The following is a 23,259-nucleotide window of genomic DNA, read 5'->3' on the forward strand; positions in this document are numbered from 1 at the left end:
ATTTCCTGCGTTCCTGTTGTTCGCTTTGACAGTCGCCATGGCTTCCTCCTCCTCCTGCTGAGGCAGGGATGGGTATTCGCTCCCCCACATGGGCGTTTTCTCCCCCACCCCGACATTCGTAACCTCTGACCCCAGTGCATCACAAAACAGGGTGATGTGCGCAGCGTGCTGTGACATTTAATAATAAGGGTTGCAGAGGGAGGGTGTGCCTATGCCAGGGTAGCTCAACAGGCTCTGCCCTGCTGCCACCCGCTGATGTTTGTGAACCCCAGGTGCATGCTGGGATATGATGACCCGAGTCATGACACCCCGCCTGGTGTGACCTTTGGGTGGTTGGGGTTTTTGTGCACCTTTCCTGAATCTGTGGTGTCTCTTCGTGTATTTTTGTCGCTGGTGATATTTGGGGACGATACTCTGCCCCATCGTCTGGAGATTAATGGCGTGTGTTTTCCTGACGACGTATTGTTGGCAGCGGGACACCCGCTCACAGGAAATGTATCAGATTCCTGGACACACACACACACACACACAGGCTCATCAAAACACACATACACACACACACATACACACACACAGACACACACACACACACACACACACACACACACACACACACACACAGTCTGTTGCTATGCTCCTACCTGAGGGTACAACACAGGTGCAGCTAACTTCCCCATGTCCCTAATGAAGCGTGCGCACACACACACACACACACACACACACACACACACACACACACACACACACACACACACACACACACACGGAGGTGCTGACGACAGCTTTCCAGCAGCCCTGAATAGGGAACAGATGAAGCTTATTTATTTCAGCCTCTGCGTTTAAAAGTGCCTCATGTGAGTGGGTGGACGGGCGTTCGCGCCGCACCCCTGTGCGTGAATCGCTGCCAGTCTGTGAGAGGGGGGGGGGTGTCTGCTCCGTGGTCCCTGGTGCGCGGTGAGAGGGGTGACCTACTCCAGCTGGCATCATGCGGGTGGCCTTGCGCCAAACCTCTCAGGCTGGCAGACGGACCAGGCACTATCACGCAAGCTGTTGGAGGCAAACGGCGTCTTCTCGCAGATTCATCCGTCCGGCCACGGGCCCGGGCTGCGAGGAGGGGGCCGGGGCCCGGACCCCCGAGCCGCGAGGAGGGAGCTGGGGCCGCGAGGAGGGAGACGGGGCCCGGACCCCCGAGCCGTGAGGAGGGAGCCGGGGCCCGGACCCCCGAGCCGCGAGGAGGGAGCCGGGGCCGCGAGGAGGGAGCCGGGGCCCGGACCCCCGAGCTGCGAGGAGGGAGCCGGGGCCCGGACCCCCGAGCTGCGAGGAGGGAGCCGGGGCCCGGACCCCCGAGCCGCGAGGAGGGAGCCGGGGCCGCGAGGAGGGAGACGGGGCCCGGACCCCCGAGCCGTGAGGAGGGAGCCGGGGCCCGGACCCCCGAGCTGCGAGGAGGGAGCCGGGGCCCGGACCCCCGAGCTGCGAGGAGGGAGCCGGGGCCCGGACCCCCGAGCCGCGAGGAGGGAGCCGGGGCCCGGACCCCCGAGCCGCGAGGAGGGAGCCGGGGCCCGGACCCCCGAGCCGCGAGGAGGGAGCCGGGGCCGCGAGGAGGGAGACGGGGCCCGGACCCCCGAGCCGTGAGGAGGGAGCCGGGGCCCGGACCCCCGAGCCGCGAGGAGGGAGCCGGGGCCCGGACCCCCGAGCCGCGAGGAGGGAGCCGGGGCCCGGACCCCCGAGCCGCGAGGAGGGAGCCGGGGCCCGGACCCCCGAGCCGCGAGGAGGGAGCCGGGGCCCGGACCCCCGAGCCGTGAGGAGGGAGCCGGGGCCCGGACCCCCCGAGCCGCGAGGAGGGAGCCGGGGCCCGGACCCCCGAGCCGCGAGGAGGGAGCCGGGGCACGGACCCCCGAGCCGCGAGGAGGGAGCCGGGGCCCGGACCCCCGAGCCGCGAGGAGGGAGCCGGGGCCCGGACCCCCGAGCTGCGAGGAGGGAGTCGGGGCCGCGAGGAGGGAGACGGGGCCCGGACCCCCGAGCCGTGAGGAGGGAGCCGGGGCCCGGACCCCCGAGCCGCGAGGAGGGGGCCGGAGCCGGATCCCCGAGCCGTGTGGGGCTCTGCTGTCCGGTTTAGAGCGCAGTTGTCTGGGTGTCTCTGCCCAGCGCTCTGTAAGTGGGGATAATGAAGTGCCTCTAGTGTGCGGCTTGGATTGTGTTCCAGTCTGACACGTCTGTCTGAAGCAAAAACAGGGCGACCGTATTCAGCGAAATGCGATTTTCTCTGTGTGTGTCTGAGAGAGAAACTGTCATCTGGGACCACACTTATTTCTGGTTTATTAGCGTGTGCTCTGACACGTTTAGCTTGTGTGTGTGTGTGTGTGTGTGTGTGTGTGCGCGTCTATCTTTGTGTCTCTCGCTACGTTAGTCGACGTGTTTATAAAGCTCTGTACTTCCATATGTTTTACTGCCTCATCATCATGACTAAAATAATGCCGTAGTCTTATAGTAATACCATAAAATAAAATAAAATTCTGGAATACTAGATAAATATCATATAAATAAAGGTCCAGCCAACGCTACATAATTGCGGTGCGATTAGCAACATGAATCAGTTTTACTGTTGAATTTGTGCTGTGTGTGTTTGTGCGTATTAAGCGTTCCGCTGTACTGATGTAAAAGGAGCCTTTTATGAGTGTGTCGGCGCTGACGTGGTTTGGAGTGTTAATTGATCACTGTGTCGGAGTCGCGGCCGAAGCGCAGCAGCACTGCGGCTTCGCGATTGTCCCCTGCCATTAGTCTTGTAGTCCTGTGTGTTTTGCATCTAGTGGGTTCTGCACGCCAGCCCGCCATTCAGAAGCCCGTTATAAACTGGCTCCATTTCCTGTGTGGTCTCTCCATTGTAAACTTGGTGTTTTTGTTTTTTCATGCTGCCATGGCTGTTTGCTTTCATTGTGTTGAGTTTATGTTCTTTTTTTGTTTTGTTTTTTTTTATTTTTCTTTTTTCATTTGTTTTTTTTCCCCCCCCCTTTTGTCTTGCTTTTCTTTCTCTCTTCTCCATCTTTTGTTCCCCTCTCCCTTTCTCCTCGGACCCTCATCCCCGTTCACTCCACCCCCGTCCCTCCTCCAAACCCCAGAAGTTACCCTCCTCACCCCCCCTGTCCCCTCACTGACCAGTACAACTACTGACCATATAGCATCCAGCTCGGGAGAAAGTGGCGGCCCCACCCCCTCCGCCCCGCGGGACGTAGTGGCCTCGCTGGTCTCCACCCGCTTCATCAAGCTGACCTGGCGCATCCCGGCCGAGCCGAATGGGGACAACATAACCTACTCCGTCTACTACAGCCTGGAGGGCACCAACAGGTACGAGGCCAGGGTTACGCTGGCGTAAAGCGCCGCTGCCCACTGTAAAACATCCTATCTCCCTTTCAGAGTTTTTTGGAAGAAATATGTATCGTGTTGCAGAGATTATTACTGAAGTTAGCAAGTTACCCGCGTTGTCTTGTAATACCATTTTGTACCTTAGGAGACCTTAAGTTCCAACCTTACAACAGGGGTCACCAACCCTGGTCCTGGAGTGCACCAGCAACACATGACTTAGATTTACATTTTCAGCATCATTCAGACATTCTCATCTAGAGCAACTTACACACGTGCTTTAAGGTCTTGATTGTTGAAAATCCCTCATTTGTTTCACTGGGACCACATTAGTTTAATAACTCAGTACCCCTCAGAGCCCTATTTAATCCAAGTGTTTCCTAAAAAGGAAGTTTTTTGGCTTGTGTTTGAAGATCTTTAGTGTCGCAGCTGTCCAAATATTTGTTGGAAGTTCATTCAGCCACCTAAAATCTGAGACAGAGAAGAGTCTAGACGAATGCTTCCCCAGTACCTTGAGCAACGGTGTTTCCAGAGAGACACTAAAAGCTGAGGAGAGAGCTGCTGGAGAAGCAGAGTTGTGTGGGTTTATCCGAGTCTCAGGGAATGCCAGAAAATCAAGGGAGTGTAAAAAAGGAAGAGGAGAACAACAGCAGATTGGCAGTTCCAGAGCTCACCAGCAATACTACAACTCACTACTACAGACCATGTACCTCCCGCCCCTCTATTTACAACGTATTCACCTGGTTACACTACAACTAGTACACAGGGAATGCCCATGATGCCACCCTAGTTAACAGCCCTTATTGCCCATGTTAAAAACCATGACATTGACACAAAGCACAAACCGAAAATATTGCAGTTGCCCCCTAGTGGCTTGCAGCAGTACAGGTAATTTGGAAGGAAAATTAACATATGGAATAATAATTTATTATTTACAATCATATTGTTTTTTTAGAGGAGCATTTGGCCCTCACAGTGCCTGCCAAGAAAAACTTTGACCCTTGGACAAATGTAGTTGATGACCAGTGCAGGGTCTTAAATAAAAAAAAAAAAAAGGTCTTAAAAAGTGTTAAACCTGGCTACTGTAAACCTGCAGAAAAGGGTATAAATGTTCCTCTTATGAGTGTCTGAAGTCATAAGCCAGGATGTTGTCAGAGTTGGGGTTAGCATATCCCCTGCTGCCAATGCTGTAAACGGACAGCACACAGTCGAATGTTGAGAAGCCTGCCCAGAAGTAAATATTTGCTGTTTGGTTTTGAAGAATGCTCTGTGTGTGTGAGTGTGTGTGTGTGTGTGTGTGTTGTTGTTGTTGCATGGTTTCCCTGAGGCTTGTCTGTTGCTTGTGTGACAGGGAACGCATTGAAAACACCAGCCGGCCCGGGGAGATGCAGGTCACCATCCAGAACCTCATGCCAGACACCAAGTACACCTTCCGGGTGGTGGCCTTCAACAGGAACGGGCAGGGAGAGAGCTCCGCCCCCCTCACCGTGGCCACCCAGCCTGAAGGTAAAACCCAAGTGCCCACACACACACACACCCTTACAAACACCTGGCATTCGATCTCATCAGCAACCTGCTCACACACACACACACAGCCTGGCTAGGTGAGCTCACGGGGCTCTCTCTGTTTACTGGAACGTATCTGCGTGGAATACTAACAGCGCCACGAAAACGCCTCCTTTTGCTGGAAGCTGGAGAATGAAAGCCCCAGTTCGCTTGGAGCTCCTGGGAGCGCCATGTATGTGGCAGGAATGTTTATCTGAGATGTCCACTGTCTCTGCTGAGGAGATTAGGATACACTACACTGTGTTTATTTAATCATTTTTTTATCCGACGCAGACGTCTGCTTTAGACACCACCCACAGAAATCCATCCTACACTGATTGAATGCGTTATCGGCGTCCACAGCGCTGGGGGGGGACGAGCGACTGGGTCAGACGTGAGAGTCGCCGTGTCCTTGTGTTTTAATTCACGTTAGAATGGTGGTGCCAGGCTGAGAGGCTGCATGTGTTTTTGGGGGGTAATGAATAGAGTTTAATAAAGTGATGTGATTGTCACTTGTGATACACAGCAGCACAGTACACTGTGCACACAGTGAAATTTGTCCTCTGCTTTTAACCCATCACCCTGAGTGAGCAGTGGCCAGGCGCCCGGGGAGCAGTGTGTGGGGACGGTGCTTTGCTCAGTGGCACCTCAGTGGCACCTTGGCGGATCGGGATTTGAACCCGGCAACCTTCTGATTACGGGGCCGCTTCCTTAACCGCTAGGGCCCAGCACGCTTCCGCTGCACCACTCTGCTGCTCATCACCCTAGATGGGACTCGCACCCACAATCCCTGGCTTATTCATAAGGCCACTAGGGCTTTATAGCTTATTATCATCGCCACTCCAACTACAGAGAATAATTCCGCTCCCCCTCTACTCTCCAGAACTGGCTCAGCCACTGATGGCCCCTTTTAATATGTGGTCATATGACTGCCATCGTGTTGCACCACACGCAGCTGGAAAGACTGGATGTTGTGGAAATGCAGAAATTAATTTGATATAAAGAGTGTGATTAATGGAAAATGCATGAAAGATGCCTCCCAGATATTTAAAAGCATGGCAGAAGCTTCTCTCCTAACTTGCTCACTAATGTCTGAACTTTTTTGCTGTTGTTTTCATGCTTTGCTGAACATTTTTTCCATCCTTGAGGCTGGATTGCATCATTTTGTCAGAGCCGAACGCAGTTCTCAGCTACATGAGTGCACTAAAGGCAGACAAACGCAGCATCTAACGCTCTTCACGGCCTTTCGCCCATCAGTTCAGGTTCCTGGCCCTGCCCCCAACCTGCAGGCGGCGGTCACCTCGCCCACCTCCATCACCCTGAGCTGGAACAAGCCCCTCACAGGCAACGGGGAGATTCAGACCTACAAGCTGTACTACACTGAGAAAGGACAGGACCTGGAGCAGGTAGGTTGCGGAGAGACTCGTTTAAAATGTAATTGATCATTAATCAAGGTGATTGTCTGATGGTCAGCTGACCCACTCCAATTATCCTGCACCAACTAGGGGCACAGAATCTGTAATTAGTGGATGTGAATGGATAAAATGAAATTAATAAATGTTAACGATAATGAAATCGTTTTTGTAGGACTTTGATGTGACTGGATTGTCTCACACAATGACTGGACTGAAGAAGTTCACAGAATACAGCTTCAGGGTGGTTGCCCTCAACAAGCACGGACCCGGCGTCTCCACTGAGGACGTGGCGGCCCAGACGCTGTCCGACAGTAAGCGCAGATTCCACGACGGCGTCTCGGGTCGGGGGTGTACTGTACGGCAGGGTTATTGGCCGCAGTAATTCTACAGATCATGAGCTGAGAGGCCTCGTTATTGTGAGACGAGGCTTTTGTCAGTAATTCGGCGGCGTGCCGCAGCAGCTGTAAACAACCTATCCTTCTTAATGAACAGCTAATGTGATTAGCGTGGTAATACTGCGCGGCTCGCTGTAAACAAACAATAGAGAGCCGTCCTGTTGGCGTTAGGCATGCCTGGGCGGGCGGGCGGGCGGGCGCTCTATGTTGAGGGGGGTAATGATGGAGCATCAGGCTGCTGTCACGTTCGTCTCGTAACTCCGGGCCCTGCAGGCGGATGACAGTCTGCAATCCGGGAGACAAAAGGCAGTGTAAACAGGATAATGAAGTAAATCTTTATTAATGATGAGCTCTTAAGATGTTCAGACACACACACACGCACACACGTGTACAATACACACAAACATGAAGCAACCAGCTGTCAGTCCTGCGGGGGAGAGACATCACAGGAATGGAGAAGTCTGGATGGGTGCAGAAACGCCTGCGGGGAACGCTGTTTCCCCGACAATCTCCCGACTGACAACAGAATTTGTCAGGCTGAAAGCCGGAGCCTCCTCGTTTGTTCTTGCCTGCTCTGCCCAACATCGTGCAGATCTCTGATTTCATGGCTGGTAACGGGTCTGTAACGCGCGCCGGATCATCAGACCTGCCACCCGACGCGCTGACAGCTCACTCCCACCATCTCCCTTCATCTGCCGCTCTGCCTCGGCTGGCTTAATTGCTTCTTAATGCTTTCTTTGTTCCCAGTTCCGAGCGCAGCCCCTCAGAACCTGACGCTGGAGGTGCGCAACTCGAAGGTAACGTTCAGTGATGGGATTATTTCCAACGATGCCTGAATGTTTCTTTGTTGTGATAGTTTAGGGCACTGTTTTTAAATGGCGCTATGTGCAACGCTACATGCTAAGCTTGGGGCTTGTTCGCTAGTGTAGGGTCAAAGGCGTTCTCATAATCCACAAAACCAAAAAGGAAGAACTGCTTTGTAGTAATATGTATCTTAAAATAACCTTTTGGGTGATATATTATTATTTCTGCCACCCTGAATACGGTATTAAATGAAGTTTGCACATGACAGGTTGACAGGCATTTTAAATCATCCAAAATTAGTTATGTGAGTGAGAGCTCTCAATCATCACTGTTTGCTTCTTCCAATTTTAAACTCTGCTTTTAAAAACTCTGCTTTTGTGTCGTCTTTTAAATGGTTCAAGGCATGAGTCCCTGTCTTCCATGGGAATAATATCACGTCCAATCATATTTAATAGCCAGCCATCACATCAAATCACCAAACTACGCAATGTGTTTTAGAGCAATCATGGCCGTTTCTCCAGTAGGGTAAGAGGGAATCTGTAACAAGAAGTATTCAAGTTGTTGTGGTGCCCAGCACCTTATTGAGAGATTTTTTTAAAAAGTTTGTCACAGGTGCTTGTTGTATGAATATCTCTGGTGTACGACATGATACTCTTTTGTTTTACTTCCACGTTCCCAGATTTATTTTAACCTGCAGCGTGTCCCATCTGATAAGCCCCCCAGCATTTTTCTGCACCTCTTCTCTCCTTTCTCAGAGCATCATGATGAAATGGCAGCCCCCGCCTCCAGGCACTCAGAACGGTGAGATCACTGGCTACAAGATCCGCTACCGGAAGGGCGGCAGGAAGGGAGAGGCGGTTGAAGTCCTGAGCACCCAGCACTTCCAGCTGATTGACAGTAAGTGCCAAGAATATTTCTTTTACCTTTACTTACATCTATATCTTACTTTTTCTTCTTCTGAGTGGGGGTAGAGATACTTTAGTTTGATCTGACTATTCACTTTCAAGATCAAGTCCCACTTAAACTTTGACTTTGTGAAGTCAAATGAGGACACGCCATTGGGTTTAGAACTTAAAAATTTGATATTTTTTGTCCTTTATTATCTTTCTTCTGCGTGTGGGATAAAAGACAACTGGAGATAAATATAGGAGACTATATTAGAACACTAAAGCCTTTTATATTCCTGTCTGCTGGGTTTTTAATGGAGGGTCTGGATCACTAAACACTGTACATTTGTTCTCTTTAAGATCTAGAGCGAGGTACGGAGTACGCCTTCCGGGTTTCGGCCACCACGGTTAACGGTTCAGGACCAGCTACTGATTGGCTGACAGCCGAGACCTTTGAGAGCGACCTGGATGGTACGAAAATTCTGCTAGCAGCACTCATTTATAACACTATGAAGTCAGCTGCTCCCGCGTATCTTGGCAAATAAGCATGTCCTAGATCATTTTTAGTGATTTTCAGAAGACAGGGATATTAAATGTTGACCAAATCCAGGCGGACCGCAGCAACAGCCATGGTACAAATTACATCCACGTCCAAAGTACATACTCTGTTAAAAACCGCTTCTGCCCTCCGTCTGACAAACACTGCTCAACTTGTTCTTATTACCGTTCATTCTGCTGTCTTCAGCTGAGATGCTGTATGCTGGCATGGAAGTAAGACCAGTCACAACAATGCCTCCAGTGCGATCTAAGATTACTGGGACTTTTTGTTGTCTGCCACTGTTAGGATTATTAGAATGGATCATATGTTTTTGGATCCCCCCCCCCTTTACTTTACAAAGTGCACACTGTGTAATGAAGTAAAGTGTCTGTAGCTTCTAATGTTCACATCAAAGGGAGGCTTTGTGATTTATCCCAGCACTTAATCACAGTTTTCAAAGTACTCTATGCTGTGGCCCACAGGAAAAATCAAACTTTGAAGCCGACTGGATAATGCGGTCGTGTTTCAGCCAATTGGGGGCCTAAGTTGGATTAATAGCATCATGTGCTTAGATTCCTCAATAAAAACAGACCCACAGAGCCGCAGTGACTTGGTTTGTGTGATGGCTGCGACACAGCGGACCTGCATGCTCATATTTTAGCGGTCAAAAACGAGAGAAGCGATCATTTGTTCAGACCAGAAAAAATGCCACTTCAAAGCACTAATGTTCTAATTCATCTCCTCTTACTGAATTACTTCACTACAAATAGGGCTGCTTCTGAAATAATGAGGCACTTTAATGGATCTGAATGGAAAGATTTGTTGGAAATTGTCAGTTCAGCCCCATCTATCAGGAAATTCATTAGGGCAAAGCTAAGGTGCATTGTAGTGCAGCCCGGCTAATGAATACAGAATGTTTACAGGAATCGCCATGCATTAAATACAGGTGATCCTATGTGGCGAGAAATATTTCCCTGAGAGAGTAAATAATAAAGTTTCTATGATGGCCTGTAAGGGCTTCCTTTGAGGGCTTTTAGGACATCAGTTCACGTCACATTTTTTTGTAAATGAGAAACAGCTGGGAGCTCAAAGCTTACTGTCCTGTTTTTGCGTGTCCCAGAGTCCCAAGTCCCAGAAATCCCCAGCTCTCTTCATGTGCGGCCGCTGGTGAACAGCATTGTGGTGAGCTGGACGCCCCCAGAGAACCAGGACATCGTGGTGAGGGGCTACATCATTGGCTACGGCAAGGGCAGCCCGCATGCCCAGACCATCAAAGTCGACTACAAGCAGCGTTACTTCACTATCGATAATCTGGGTAAGATGAGCCCGTGTCGGAGTGCTCGTCCAGCAGTGGTGATCTGGGTAATGACAAGTGTTTTTTTGCATCTGGCATTGTCTTCAGCTCCAGTTTCAAATATTTCTGCGTTGGATTAGGGTTTATCTCATTCAAATTTCAGTCACAATTGGTTTGAGATTTAATTCCAACAGAATCTGTAAGCCATATTATTAGCCATGAGCACATAGGTCAGTGCTTATCTGTGGTTGGATTGAAGTGAAAAATTAGCTCTCCGGGTTCAATTTGATATTCTTGCTCAGGGACACAATGATAGTTGGTTTGGGTTAGAACCTGAGCCCCCCTATGGTCTTCTGATTATTTTACTGGTGTTGTCTACTAGGACACTAGCAGAATATTCTCCCAGCTCCATGCTTCAAACGGGATTTCGGTGGATTGATTCCTGTGGGTCCTTAGCGATCACCACAGTGTGGCGATTTACTGATATCTGTGAAGCACCCACTCCTGCACAGAGCAGCACAGCAAAATCTCTTATCAAGCTGTGCTGTGCATGAACAAGATTCTGATCTGAAAAGCCGCTAACCAAATATTTGCACAGGGTTCCTGTTTCATGTCAGATTGTCTTACCTAGATTGTCGTGCCAGGTTTTCATTGAAATAAAAAAAAAAAAAGCCTTTTTCATCAGGTGCAGTTGTGATTTGTGTCGAGTTTATCAAAACTGCATGAAAAGGTACAAATAACACATCAAATTAAGATGCTGAAAAATGAAAAATCCATATCTCTCCCTGAGCTGTGCTTCTAGGTTAAATGCTGGAATTATACATTATCCACAACATTAAAAACATGTGAAATGAATAACACAGGATTCTATGTATTAATTGAGTTTTATTTGCCACTCTGGATTAAAAAAAAAAGAGACCACATCGATGTTTTCTAATTAGCTGAAAATGATCAAAAAAAGAAAAACACAATAATGATATACAAAACATGGTAAGTAAGGTAGTGGTGCTCAAAGCTTATCTTGTGAGATTTGGTTGAGCTGATCATCTAGTCAGCAGCTCATCGTGCTGAGGAAGGTTGCAAATTATGCAAATGATGAACATGGAATGGCCGCTGTAGAAAGACTGTTTATTTAACTGGTCTCTCTTTTGTTCAAGAGGTGTATGTAAAGCACAGTTTGTTCTTGAAGTTGTTGTTGAAGTAAGAAGATGTGATGATAGGAACCCTTAATTGGATTCATGAAAACCAGATTTGGTTTTGTGATGGAAAATCTAATTTAATTTTACAATTGGTGGTGGTTGCCTGTGGGTACTGGTCACAGTAAAAGGCAAAGCAACTTTTCTGGCCTCCACAGATCCCAACTCTCACTATGTGATCACACTGAAGGCCTTCAACAACGTGGGCGAGGGCGTCCCCATATATGAGAGCGCCACCACCAGGATGCAGTCAGGTAAGGCCTCAACACACTTCAGGGGTGATGCAGTAAGTCTTTCACTGCGATGTTTTGCAGATCAAAGTGAGGCGGCATCAGTGCCACTAAGCACTGATGTCACCCATCTCTGTAGGGGGCTTTTTTCTGAGCGACTGCAACGTTTGCACATGAGGAGTGGTGCTGAAATAAACCGGTTGCGTTGCGCGCTGTGATCTGAGATGCAGCCCTGACTCTGACATGTGTACTTTGACAGCGTGTCCATGAAAGTTCATGACTGATGCGATTTTATGGACAGACCTCTGTTTCTGCGCCATGGCAACCTGAGCAAGAGGAACCTGCACACACGTGCACTTCTGTAAAGTTGTCAGTGAAACTGAAGTTTCAGACTTGCGTCACGTCACACCAGGTGGCGTGTCTGTGTGCATCGCTGTACGGCTGTGACACCTTCCACTGCATACAAAATCATCCTGTGTTCCTCCCTTCCTTCAGTGCCGCGTGACGCCTGTTGCCGAGGCGCCCTGTAGCTCTGGGATTTTCACACACAATGCGCTGGCTGCTCATGATCAGTTGATTAGCTGTCTGTGACAGTGTGTCCCCTGTACTGCTTTGGTCTTTGTCTGTGTGTCTGTGAGTGAGAAGCATGGCAATGTGCCGAGGGGGCTTCCCGGACCCCCTACAAGCCCTGTCGCTGTCACCTTTTGTGAAGTTGACTCTGGAGGCTGGAACAGCATGGATCCAGTGAGGTGCACTGCAAGCTGGCATCTCCAACAGGCGGGGCCGGGACACGCCCGGCTTTGACAGAGAGAGAATTATAGAGAGGGTTCTTTGGTGCAGAAGATGACCTAGAAAAGTTTCGCAAGCTACTGAAGACATCTGCACGCATGCACACAAACACAATCCGCATCATTACTGCACTGGATTTGTCCTCCCACTCGCAGCCTGTGAAGAACGTCTTTGACATTTTGACTTTTCGGGCCCTTTATTGCAGACGGCTTAAAAGATCTGCTCCCCTGCAGCTTGTGCATTGAGCCTCCTGCCGCTTCGTGTTTATAAGGTTTTGAAAGTGCACATTTTTTATTAGTCTGTTTAAATATGTATCACGTTAGAACTGGGAATATTCTACATAAACGACTCTTGTCCCTATAGCATTACTGAATGTTTAAGTGATTCCAACATGCATCATATATTCCTTTGGAATGTTGTTGTCAACAACCTTAGAATTTGGTATTTAATGCTGTATTTAATTTCTATGTTCTAAACAAGTTTTCTCTCTCTTTCTCTTCTCACCTACCCGACCTCTCATTGTTCCTCACCCCCTGTCCCCCCAAATCAAACCCCATGTTTGAACTCAACCTACCACTCATTTTTTCATTGCCCTCCTTGCCAACCTGCCTCCATTTGCCTCCATTTGTTGCCGTGTGATTGTTGCTGTGTTGCTTTTTTATTTTGCATTTGTCACCTGGCATTTTGAATCTCTTTGTTTTGTTTTTTGTCGGCTTTGCCACACCTGCCGTGTGTGTTTAACCGCTACCAGACCCCATTGACCCTGATGTTGACCTGTTTGAACTCTTCCACACCCCATACACTCCAGTCCCAGACCCTACCCCCATGCTGCCCCCTGTGGGAGTCCAGGCCTCCGTGATCAGCCACGACACTGTCAAGGTCACCTGGGCGGACAACTCTCTGCCCAAGAACCAGAAGATCACAGATGCACGCTTCTACACGGTGCGCTGGAAGACCAACATCCCAGCCAACACCAAGTTCAAGGTACGTGAAAGACCTCCTTTACATAAAGAGTGCGGTGACAGACCCTGCCCACCTGACATCGGCCATCTTAACTGGACTATGGAAAGTCTGTCAGCCATCTTAGTCTCTTATTTGGGCAGGAGCAGAGCTAGGCAATTGCCCGGCTGTTAGCCATGCTATGCCCGCAGGGCTTGTTTCTTCTCTCGGCAGCTGCCACGCGAGTGTTGTGCTGCCAGCCCCGGTTCTGCGCCGACCCCAGCGTTGTTGTGCCCCCCTTTAACCCAGCGCCGTCGTCCTTCCTCACATTCGCCTGCATTGAGCCATCAAAGCCCTGCGAGCTGAGCACGTTCAATTAGCAGTGCGACTCTTGGCACAAGATAAATACAGTAATGGGGTGTGTGTAGCAGAGCACAGGAGGGCTCCATTAAGCGGCTATTTATTAATTATTCATCAAGGACTCTTCTCACAGGACATGGGAGGGTGGGCTGAGGGAGGACAGGGCTGCATCAGGCAGCACCATGGAGCCCTGCTTCACCAAGGAAGGTGTTTCTTCATCAATGGGAGAGGTAAAATGAGCACTACCCTCATGCTCATGCAGACATAGGTGGATATGGCCATTTTGTTAGACACCATTAAACCAGTGATTGGTGTCTCCCATTATGAATCTGAAGGAAAGAAAATGGTGAATAAAAAATATTTCATGCCGAGTAAGAACAGGGTCCTTGGTGAGGAGGGAAAAATGAAGTCGTTGCGGCTACACGTTGACAGCTTGTACATTATTAAATAACCTGCTCTCTCAAACTGAGTGAAAGGTTGGGCTTTCTTTTAAAATGGACAGTGAGGGAGTGCAAACAAAGCTGTGCTTTGTGGGCTAATGTTGAACCCGTCTTCTAAAGCTTTGTTGCTGATCCATCCCTCATCCTATTCCTCCTTACCTCCTCCAGGAAGACAAGGAAGTGAACGGTGTCAAAAGGTCCTGAGCAAAACAGCAGCAGCGTGAGAATGTGGTCAAATGAGACAGTTTTTTTTTTTAATGGCTTCAGCATATCACTGCCTAAAATGGGTATTTCCAGAGTTATTTGATCTCTCCTCTGTTGGCTGTTGGTTTTTGAGCAACTCCTGCATTACTTCCTGATCTGTGGAGGACTGGTATTTTTGGCCATTAGGGACAGTGGTTGGACAGAGGGTGGTAGTAGCCTAGTGGGTAACACACTCGCCTATGAACCAAAAGACCCAGGTTCAAACCCCACTTAATAACATTGTGTCCTTGAGCAAGACACTTAACCCTGAGTGTCTCCAGGAGGGACTGTCCCTGTCACTTCTGACTTTAAGTCGCTCTGTATAAGGGCGTCTGATAAATGCTGTAAATGTAAATGTGTTTATTATTTTGCTGTTTTTCCCCTTCATTCCCAGACTGCAAACACCACCACACTTAGTCACATGGTCAGCGGCCTGAAGCCCAACACGCTGTATGAGTTTTCGGTCATGGTGACGAAAGGCAGGAGGATGAGCACATGGAGCATGACCGCCCACGTCACCACTTTGGAGTCCAGTAAGACCCTCAACACAATAAGCCATAAACTCCTTTTCATACATGTTACTGTATACCAGAGCTGGTTTAAGGAGCATCTTCCCCTCCCAGTTCCCAGCTCCCCGCCTAAAGATGTGACGGTGGTGAGCAAAGAAGGCCGACCTCGCACCATCAACATCAACTGGCAGCCGCCCTCTGAGGCTAATGGCAAAATCACAGGTACTGAGCTTATCACCGATACTCAAATATCAGCACCAGCGTGATTGTTTAAAGAGAAGAAAAAAAAACGTAGTTCATTAACGCGGTGTTGATGAGCTGGGTAATCTGATTACGCTTTCTGTGTCTTCCCGACATGAACGCAGGCTACATCATCTACTACAGCACTGACGTGAATGCGGAGGTGCATGACTGGGTGGTGGAGCCAGTGGTGGGCAACCGTCTGACCCACCAGATCCAGGAACTCACATTGGACACAGTCTACTACTTCAAAATCCAGGCGCGCAACTCCAAGGGCATGGGCCCCATGTCAGAGGCTGTGGAGTTCCGTACCCCGAAAGGTGAAAGAGCAAAATGGCCAATAAATAATCAGCAAATCTGTTTCTATTATGATATACAGTATGAGGTTGTAATATACATATACAGTATGAGGTAACATTACCTAACACATATGACTGATTATCATATCAAGCCTCTTTTATGCAGCATTATTTTTGGCCCTGATAAATAATTATTTAATCCTTTATATATTTTCCTAATTCCCCTGGATTTACTGACTAAAGTAAACTTCAGAGACTATTCACAGGTAAACTAGAATAGTCTAGTAAAGAATGCACATTGAGAATGGATATTGAAACTTATCTAGACACAATTGGCAAGTATGTCATGCATTTACGTAACAGTTCAATTATAATAGTTAAAGTGAAGTGATTGTCACATGTGATACACAGGAGCACAGCACACGATGCACACAGTGAAATTTGTCCTCTGCATTTAACCCATCACCCTGAGTGAGCAGTGGGCAGCCATGACAGGCGCCCGGGGAGCAGTGTGTGGGGACGGCGCTTTGCTCAGTGGCACCTCAGTGGCACCTCAGCGGATCGGGATTCGAACCGGCAACCTTCTGATAACGGGGCCGCTTCCTTAACCGCTAGGCCCCAATATGTTCATATAACAGTAGTTACCATTTTAGCATTATCATTATTCTGATTTAGGTAATAAATGAAATATGAATTATATAGCAGCAGTCTGCTAGGCTTCAGCACATTGAACCGCAAGTACTTTTTGCATATGCTTTAGTTGTACTTATAATGGCCAACTTAAATCAGGCAGAACGCTGCCTGCAGCACGGCTTTCATTTTTAAACACTTCATGACAATGTTGGTTAGTTGGTGGTTGGACTTCACATCAGATAAGTTAAGCAGGATTTTTCTTGCCTCCTGAGGGAAATAGTGGATTTATTTATTTTTTTCTGAATGAGAACAGATTATTAGACTCTGCTCCTACAGTGACAGGGACACATGATTGGTTTTTGTATGAAACTTTCTTGGAAATGCCGAAATGGCAAGCAGCGTCGGCTCCTATGTGTCAGAGAGCGCTACAATGAGGGCAGGAATTCTCTAGAATAATTAGCTTTAGGCCTGTCTGGTGTTTGCCATATTGCTCCTGCTGTGCTTTTCAGTGGCCTCAGTGATGTAGAGGCCGGCCTCTCAGAGGGGTTTATGGGATTGAAGTAAATGCTTCAAAAGGGCTTCGTCTGTTCCAAGAGCCTCAGTATTCCCATCCCTTCCCTTTCCTCCTCCTCTTGTTCTTCCCCTCCGCGTTCCACTGTCACGCTCTCTTTTCTACTCCACTCCCAGTATGCTAACCAGTATTCTCTCTCTTTCTCTTTCTTCTCACCCTTGCTCTTCACGTTTGGCCCGCTAAGCTGAACCTTCTGACAAAATGTCTAGCGACCAAGGTAATTGCACCCTTTCTCTCTCTTATCTCCCGCCACTCCGCCTTGGCCCCGGCTCTCGACAGTTGTTCATCTAGTTCCTCTCAGCTCTCTAATGTTATGAACATGATCTAAATAAAAAAATTGAATAAACAGGCAAGAGCGGGTCTGTCTGGGAAATGAGTTTGCTGCTGTTAAATTTGGTAGTTCCAAAAATGTACAATATTTCTTAAAACCGCAAATCGTGTTGAAATGAAAATGACATTGACTGGACTTAGAAGTTTGTCTGAGAGGTTTCGACTGTTTTTATCCGAGTTTACAATTACTGAGTTCAGTAATTGGAAAGTTCTCTCTTCTGTAGGCTGTTTACACTTTACAAGATGTGGACAGTCCTTTTGCTGCCTGATAAGAGACCGGAGACTGTAAATGGCTCCTTTTTTCGCATGGTAACAGACAAAAATAAAAATAACCAATGATAGATTTTACCTGGACTGTGGATCCTTCAGAATGGGCTCCAGAGAGCCGATTGACAAAAGTGAAAGAGTGGAACAGCATGTGCTGAAGTGATGTTCTGTCAGCACTACGGGGTTCTAAGAATGTCCTTTTCAATGCTGTAATCTTTGAGAAGCGTAACCCAAAAAAAAAAAAAAGTCACTGGTACATCAGTGTGTGATGCACACACCCAGCAGTGGGAAACGCCTTCAACTGCACCAAGATGAGCTTTACCTCCCTTCTTAAAGACCAGTTTGTACAGATGTTCACTTTTTGTGAGCCTGATAATTGGATTACCTGTAACTATGAGCGAGTAACAGCAGCCTGGCTACAGTGAGTTTTTGCTGAAATCTGACCACATCTTTTTGAATTTAGGAGTCCCGGTGAAGCCTGGGGGAAGAGCACCTCCTCCGGACATTGGCTCCACCATCGGTAACTTCTTTAATTCCGACATAATTCAGTTCTTATGTTCGTGGTGCATTGTAAAGCCATACGGTTTAGTTTAGTTTCTCAGTGAGAGGCGGTTGTGTAGTAACCGTTTCTGGAGCAATAAACCCTCGGCAAACACGGCCAGCCTGTGGAGATGAATGTGTTTTTTTATAGTCTTGTTCAGTGGCCGCTTTTTGCATTATGAATTGTTCATTGTGCGCCTCGCTCTGCAGTCATTGCTGAGGTTAGTAAAGGTCGCGAATAGAGTTTGAGGTAAACGGGCTCAGTAATTAAGCTCGGTGTTGACCCCGTTTACGGATCCTGTTCCGTTTCTGTATTATTTGACGTCTTGCGCTCCCTCTAGCGGTGGGGCTGGCGTTTTTTTGTACTGCAGATGGTAGACCAGCAGGGTTGTTATAGAGAGGCTTTGGCCCGTGTAGGACCTGAAAGTCATTCAGGAAAAGCAGCGTCAGCTCAGACGGATTTATTTCTGGCCTGAGGTTTTGGACTGGACTGAGGTCAGGGTTTGGTGAGGATAATGTTGTTTTTCAAAACGTCCTTCAGGAAAACCAGGAGTGACTGGCAGCCATGAAAACCACATGCTTGTGATAGTCATTATCGTCGCCGTGGGCGCCTTCACCATCATCGTGGTTGTGGTGGGAGCCTTCCTCTGCACCCGCCGCACTACTTCCCATCAGAAGAAGTATGTCTGACTGCTACATGCATCCTCTCCTGCTTCATTTCAATTGTTAAATGGGGTCAGGATGACCGGGCTTACTGCGCCACATTATCCTTTCCAGAAAGCGCGCCGCGTGCAAGTCCACCAACGGCTCCCACAAATACAAGGGCACGTCCAAAGACCTGAAACCTCCGGACCTGTGGATCCACCATGAGCGCCTGGAGCTCAAGCCCATGGACAAATCCCCCGAGCCCAACCCGGTCATGACGGACACACCCATCCCCCGCAGTTCCCAGGATGTTGTGGTCGCCGAGAGTGCAACCGATAACCCAATGGCCCAGAGGCGCAACTCTTACCGCGGTGAGCGCAGAGGATCATATTCTGAGGAGGGTGGGGGCAGAATTTATTTTAACTCGCAATTTAATCATTTCAACGCAGGTCATGAGACTGAGGACGTGTCCACCCTGGCAGGACGTCGTGGTGTCAGACCTAAAATGATGATGCCCTTTGATGCTCAGCCCCCGCAGCGTAAGTGCGCTTGAAGCAGCCCCCCTTCCTCCTGTGTGAGGTGCTCTGAGTAAAGTGGAGGGTTGCTGATGCGCTGGCTTTCAGGGAGTGTCTCTTTTAAGCTTTTCCTGTCATTGCCTGCTGTCCACACACATATATCATCTGTCTCTTCACGTATTGTCATATACAGTAAGTCATATAGAGGATTAAAACTAAAAAACTCTCATCTGTTTGAGAGCTGGACCACATCTCAGCACCAGTTCAGTGAAATGAGTAACAGAACAGATCTTAAAGAGAAATCTTCCTTTCAAAGGGATGAAATTCTCCCACAGTTGATGGTCCAGTATGCGCAAAACTCCTATCATGAGGGTCTGTGGGATATATTTTCACCAGATTAATGTTTTAAGATGGTTATTGGCTTTAATCTGTTCATCTTCATGGAGGACATGATGTCTGCAGTGCTAGTTTGCTAGTATTTATATAAAATAAAAACGGATACTGCAGTATGGATATCTTATTCAGACATTTCATCTTCATTAATAAGTTGTATTATTCTTGATTGTTTATTATATTGCTTGCATCCATGCATTGTCCATGTTTGTCCATGTACCTGCATGCGTTTGTCCAGACACACACACATAGTCGATGTATGTCTGACGTGAACATGTGTCCCCATCCACAGCTGTGATCAGTGCCCATCCCATCCATTCGCTTGACAATCACCACCATCATTATCACATGAGCGGCCTGTCCTCGCTGCCGCGCAGCTACCTGCAACATCAGTTCAGCCTGCGCGCCCAGGCCTCCGCCCTCTCCCAAAGAGACGGGGGCAGCGCTGGAGGTGAGACCGAGGGCCCCGCCTGCCTGTGCAGCTTCAGCTAATATCCATTTTCCACCAAGGCAGTTCAAGGGTCGGGTTGCTGAGGTTCCAGATTAGAACCTGGGGGACTGATATTGTCATAATGACCAACTAAAACATTACAAAATGAGCTAGAACAGCATCTAGCATCCAGTGTATAAGAGAACCTGCAGCAGCCTTCTAATGTTCCTGTTCTCAATGTCTGGAGTTAGAGCACCCTCTGCTGTCTGGTTCAGCCAGACTTCCATTGTTTTAAGATATTTGATTTTCTTACAGCCAGATTAAACTGTGCTTTTCTGCATTTCTACTTTATTCAAACTGATTATGCATTTCCATAATTTGTCCAGGTCCTTCCTTCTCGTACAACCCTTACCCTGCATCACGTGCAGCAGTGTGTTGAATTTGTCCATTTTCTACAGAACCAGCAAGAAACACTCCAGGCCCAGACTCCCTGCCTGCCCCCACCCAGTCTGTCAGCACAGTAGACCATAAAGAGGTGGAGGTGGTGAAAGAGGAGGAGCCCAGCTACAACCCGCCCACTGCCCACGTCAGACCTACACACCCCCTCAAGAGCTTTGCCGTGCCGGCCATCCCCGCTGTATCCGCCCACACCTTCGAGGTGCCAGCTCTGCCCAGCACACCGCTGCTGTCCCAGCCAGGTGAGGGACAGGAGAGACAAACACACGATGTCTTATCAGCTCATGTAGAGCCGTTCTGGCCGATTTTTGTGGTTCCAGCACATTGTTCCTACTTCAGCAGGTTTTAATCCTTTCTGAGGAAATGCTATTCACACTTACTGGCAACAATAAATAATATTTGCTGTTTTTGTCCAGGCTCCCAACTGCATTCAGTGAAGACTGCCTCCATTGGCACGCTGGGCAGGACTCGCACCCCAATGGCCGTCACTGTGCCCAGCGCCCCAGATGCAGCCGAGACCAGTAAGATGTTGGAGGATACGCAGCCGGTGAGTGTCCATCCACACACATGCAGTAGGTACAACACACACTCGCGCACATTTGTAGTTTTCACACTTATTTGTAAGTTTGTAACGGTTTCTCATTTTGGCTTCTCGTGTTCTTGTTTTGGACCCATTCCTCCTCTACAAAATTTAACGCTGGGCTGTTTATAACATTGTGTGTAATTTATCCAACTCATTCATGCTCATGCTGCTTTCTTTCTACTTACAATTGCTTGATGTGTGTATGTTCTGCTTTGTGTGTGTGTGTGTGTGTGTGTGTGTGTGTGTGTGTGTGTGTGTGTGTGTGTGTGTGTGTGTCTCGTAGTTCCACTGACACTCGTTCTGCAGCACATCTGGTCACTTCTGTTCATCTGCTTCATCAACCTCTGAAAATCACTCACTGCACTCTTCCTCTCACCACTCCTCCTCTTCCTGCCTCTCTCAATGCCTCCATCCATCCTGCCCTGTGCCGTAACCGCAGTAACACCCCCCCTTTCCCCCAGTGCTACGAGACAGACGAGCTGTCTGAGGAGATGGCCCATCTGGAGGGCTTAATGAAGGACCTCAACGCCATCACGAATCCCTGAGCCCTGCCCAGCCCCGCCCGAGTCACCGCTCTGGGAAAAGGAAACTCACACAGAATACAGACACACACACACACACCGCAAAAACTGGGCTGACCCCGCCTTCTCTGTGGACGGAACAGGCCATCCAAAGAGAGACTCCTGTTTTGATAGGAGAAGACGGTTGTCTGTGAGCGCTGATAGAGGAGGCACTTGACTTTTTGGGTTTCTTCAATGGAGAATGAAACAATTCTTCCCATGGAATCTGCTCTTTTTGAAAGCGTTCATCTTGTACTGAAAGACGATTGTTCTGCATTGTCCTTTCAGGACTGATTCACAGTGTTTGGACATTGCATTAGTGTTACTCGGCGTCCTGTTGTGAATGCACACATTCATCTATTTTATCATTTGTGTCCTTCTACTCATGTCTTATTTGTATAAAACCTTTGTGTCCTGTATTTTTTGTTTAGTTTCTACACCATGTATGGTGCCATTAATTTTCTCCTTATATATTTCAGTGTATTACACCCTATACAGTACATACAGAGTGTGTATGGAAACAATGTTTTTATTTTCCTTCTTACTCTGCCTCACTTTTTGGCAATATCTGCAGTTTACGAATGACTTAAGTATTTTAAATGTTCTACGTTCCAGCATGTTAGTTCTCCGAGTCGAGATGATGCTGCGTGTCAGTGTCCATATGCATTTCTTTTGAAGGAGGGGGGGAGTCTGCAGCAGAGTAATCAGATCCTGGGATCCTTTTCTGAACCTCACGTCAACAAGACCGTTTATGCTACACTAAGTAATGGTGCTTTCCTTTTGAAGTTCGACCCCATCAGCGGGGGCCTGGTGCTCCCGGGTTGAGGCACTGGGACTTTTTAAGATGCTCTGACACGGTCAGAGTGTCACCTGGGAGGCTGCACTCTTACAGCCCAGTTCTCCCCCATCACTTTGAATCATGCTCTGCTGTCCCAGCGTGGGGAGATGGCGCTGACAGCTGCTGGAACGGCATGTTCTCCAAGCATTTTGATGCACACTGTAGCGAAAGTCTGTAAGGATCTGGTCCCTGAAGGCTTGTGGGCCGGGGTTTCCGCCCATTTTTACCATCCTCGCTCCTTTTACAGTACCCAGGAGAACACTAGCACTCTGAGAAGTGCAAAGGTATTCACCTTTTTATTGGGACTCCCAGACACTTTTATATCAATACTGTTTTATATGAAGAAAAGATGTTGCTTTGTAAAGAGTTTCAATGTAAATTCACGGAAAACAATTAAATATTATTGTTCGTTATGAACTTGCCGTTCCTCCACCCTTTTACCCAAAGAAAGATATTGCAATCTTAATTATTTGTTCTGCCTTGGTAATGACGCTGAACCATGTATCTCATGCACACCATGAATGTCAGTGTAACTGTTCTGCTTATGAATAAAGACGATGTTTGGAAATGTGCTACCTTGTAGGGGGGGTTAAAAAAAAAAAAACAGAAAATGACAGATTATGTGGGAATGATTGTCAGACTGCAAATGCTGTATATGGTCAAACCTCGTTTGCACTTTCACACCTTTCAGATGATCGTTTCTAATGCTATTTGTTGACTTAAAGGCTATGTTATGTGTAACAATTACTGTGTTATAGGTAAGCAGTTGGCAGCTTATTATTATCGTTGTTATCATTATTAGTTCATTTTTACTCTGAAATTAAACGGGGTCAAACTTTTTACCCTCATGTCTGAGGTGTTTTATTTACTGGGGTTCCTCACTGGTGCTGCGTTCGTACAATTAACTCCATAAAATTATACAATTCTTCCTTCGTTGGCTTATTTGTGCATTTTGTAATAGTCTGCTGAAGCCTAGGTAAACCTTCGTCCTGAATGAGGAGAAGCGTGTGGATTATAA

At 48.1% G+C, this 23,259-nt stretch overlaps 1 protein-coding gene across 7 annotated transcripts in view; it reads left to right on the plus strand.

Annotated features, from left to right (window-relative positions):
• The window catches only part of neo1b (neogenin 1b), a 98,827-nt gene extending 75,744 nt beyond the window's left edge, over positions 1–23,083 (plus strand). Inside the window, exons 8-29 of one of the 7 annotated variants that reach the window (XM_028958002.1) lie at positions 3,117–3,342; positions 4,709–4,863; positions 6,160–6,308; positions 6,490–6,628; positions 7,460–7,509; positions 8,272–8,413; positions 8,764–8,874; positions 10,062–10,256; positions 11,590–11,685; positions 13,202–13,434; positions 14,827–14,965; positions 15,056–15,163; positions 15,307–15,501; positions 16,869–16,901; positions 17,745–17,801; positions 18,363–18,501; positions 18,599–18,837; positions 18,916–19,005; positions 19,667–19,825; positions 20,263–20,502; positions 20,677–20,807; positions 21,127–23,083. In XM_028958002.1, the coding sequence (XP_028813835.1) occupies positions 3,117–3,342; positions 4,709–4,863; positions 6,160–6,308; positions 6,490–6,628; positions 7,460–7,509; positions 8,272–8,413; positions 8,764–8,874; positions 10,062–10,256; positions 11,590–11,685; positions 13,202–13,434; positions 14,827–14,965; positions 15,056–15,163; positions 15,307–15,501; positions 16,869–16,901; positions 17,745–17,801; positions 18,363–18,501; positions 18,599–18,837; positions 18,916–19,005; positions 19,667–19,825; positions 20,263–20,502; positions 20,677–20,807; positions 21,127–21,135 (3,035 nt within the window). In that variant the 3' untranslated portion in view covers positions 21,136–23,083. The remainder of the gene's footprint in view (positions 1–3,116; positions 3,343–4,708; positions 4,864–6,159; positions 6,309–6,489; positions 6,629–7,459; positions 7,510–8,271; positions 8,414–8,763; positions 8,875–10,061; positions 10,257–11,589; positions 11,686–13,201; positions 13,435–14,826; positions 14,966–15,055; positions 15,164–15,306; positions 15,502–16,868; positions 16,902–17,744; positions 17,802–18,362; positions 18,502–18,598; positions 18,838–18,915; positions 19,006–19,666; positions 19,826–20,262; positions 20,503–20,676; positions 20,808–21,126) is intronic. The other 6 variants (XM_028957998.1, XM_028958000.1, XM_028958001.1 and 3 more) reach the window with 6 other exon arrangements.
• The last annotated feature ends 176 nt before the right edge of the window (positions 23,084–23,259 follow it).

Source organism: Denticeps clupeoides, chromosome 17 (assembly GCF_900700375.1).
Source record: "Denticeps clupeoides chromosome 17, fDenClu1.1, whole genome shotgun sequence".
NCBI lineage: Eukaryota > Metazoa > Chordata > Actinopteri > Clupeiformes > Denticipitidae > Denticeps > Denticeps clupeoides.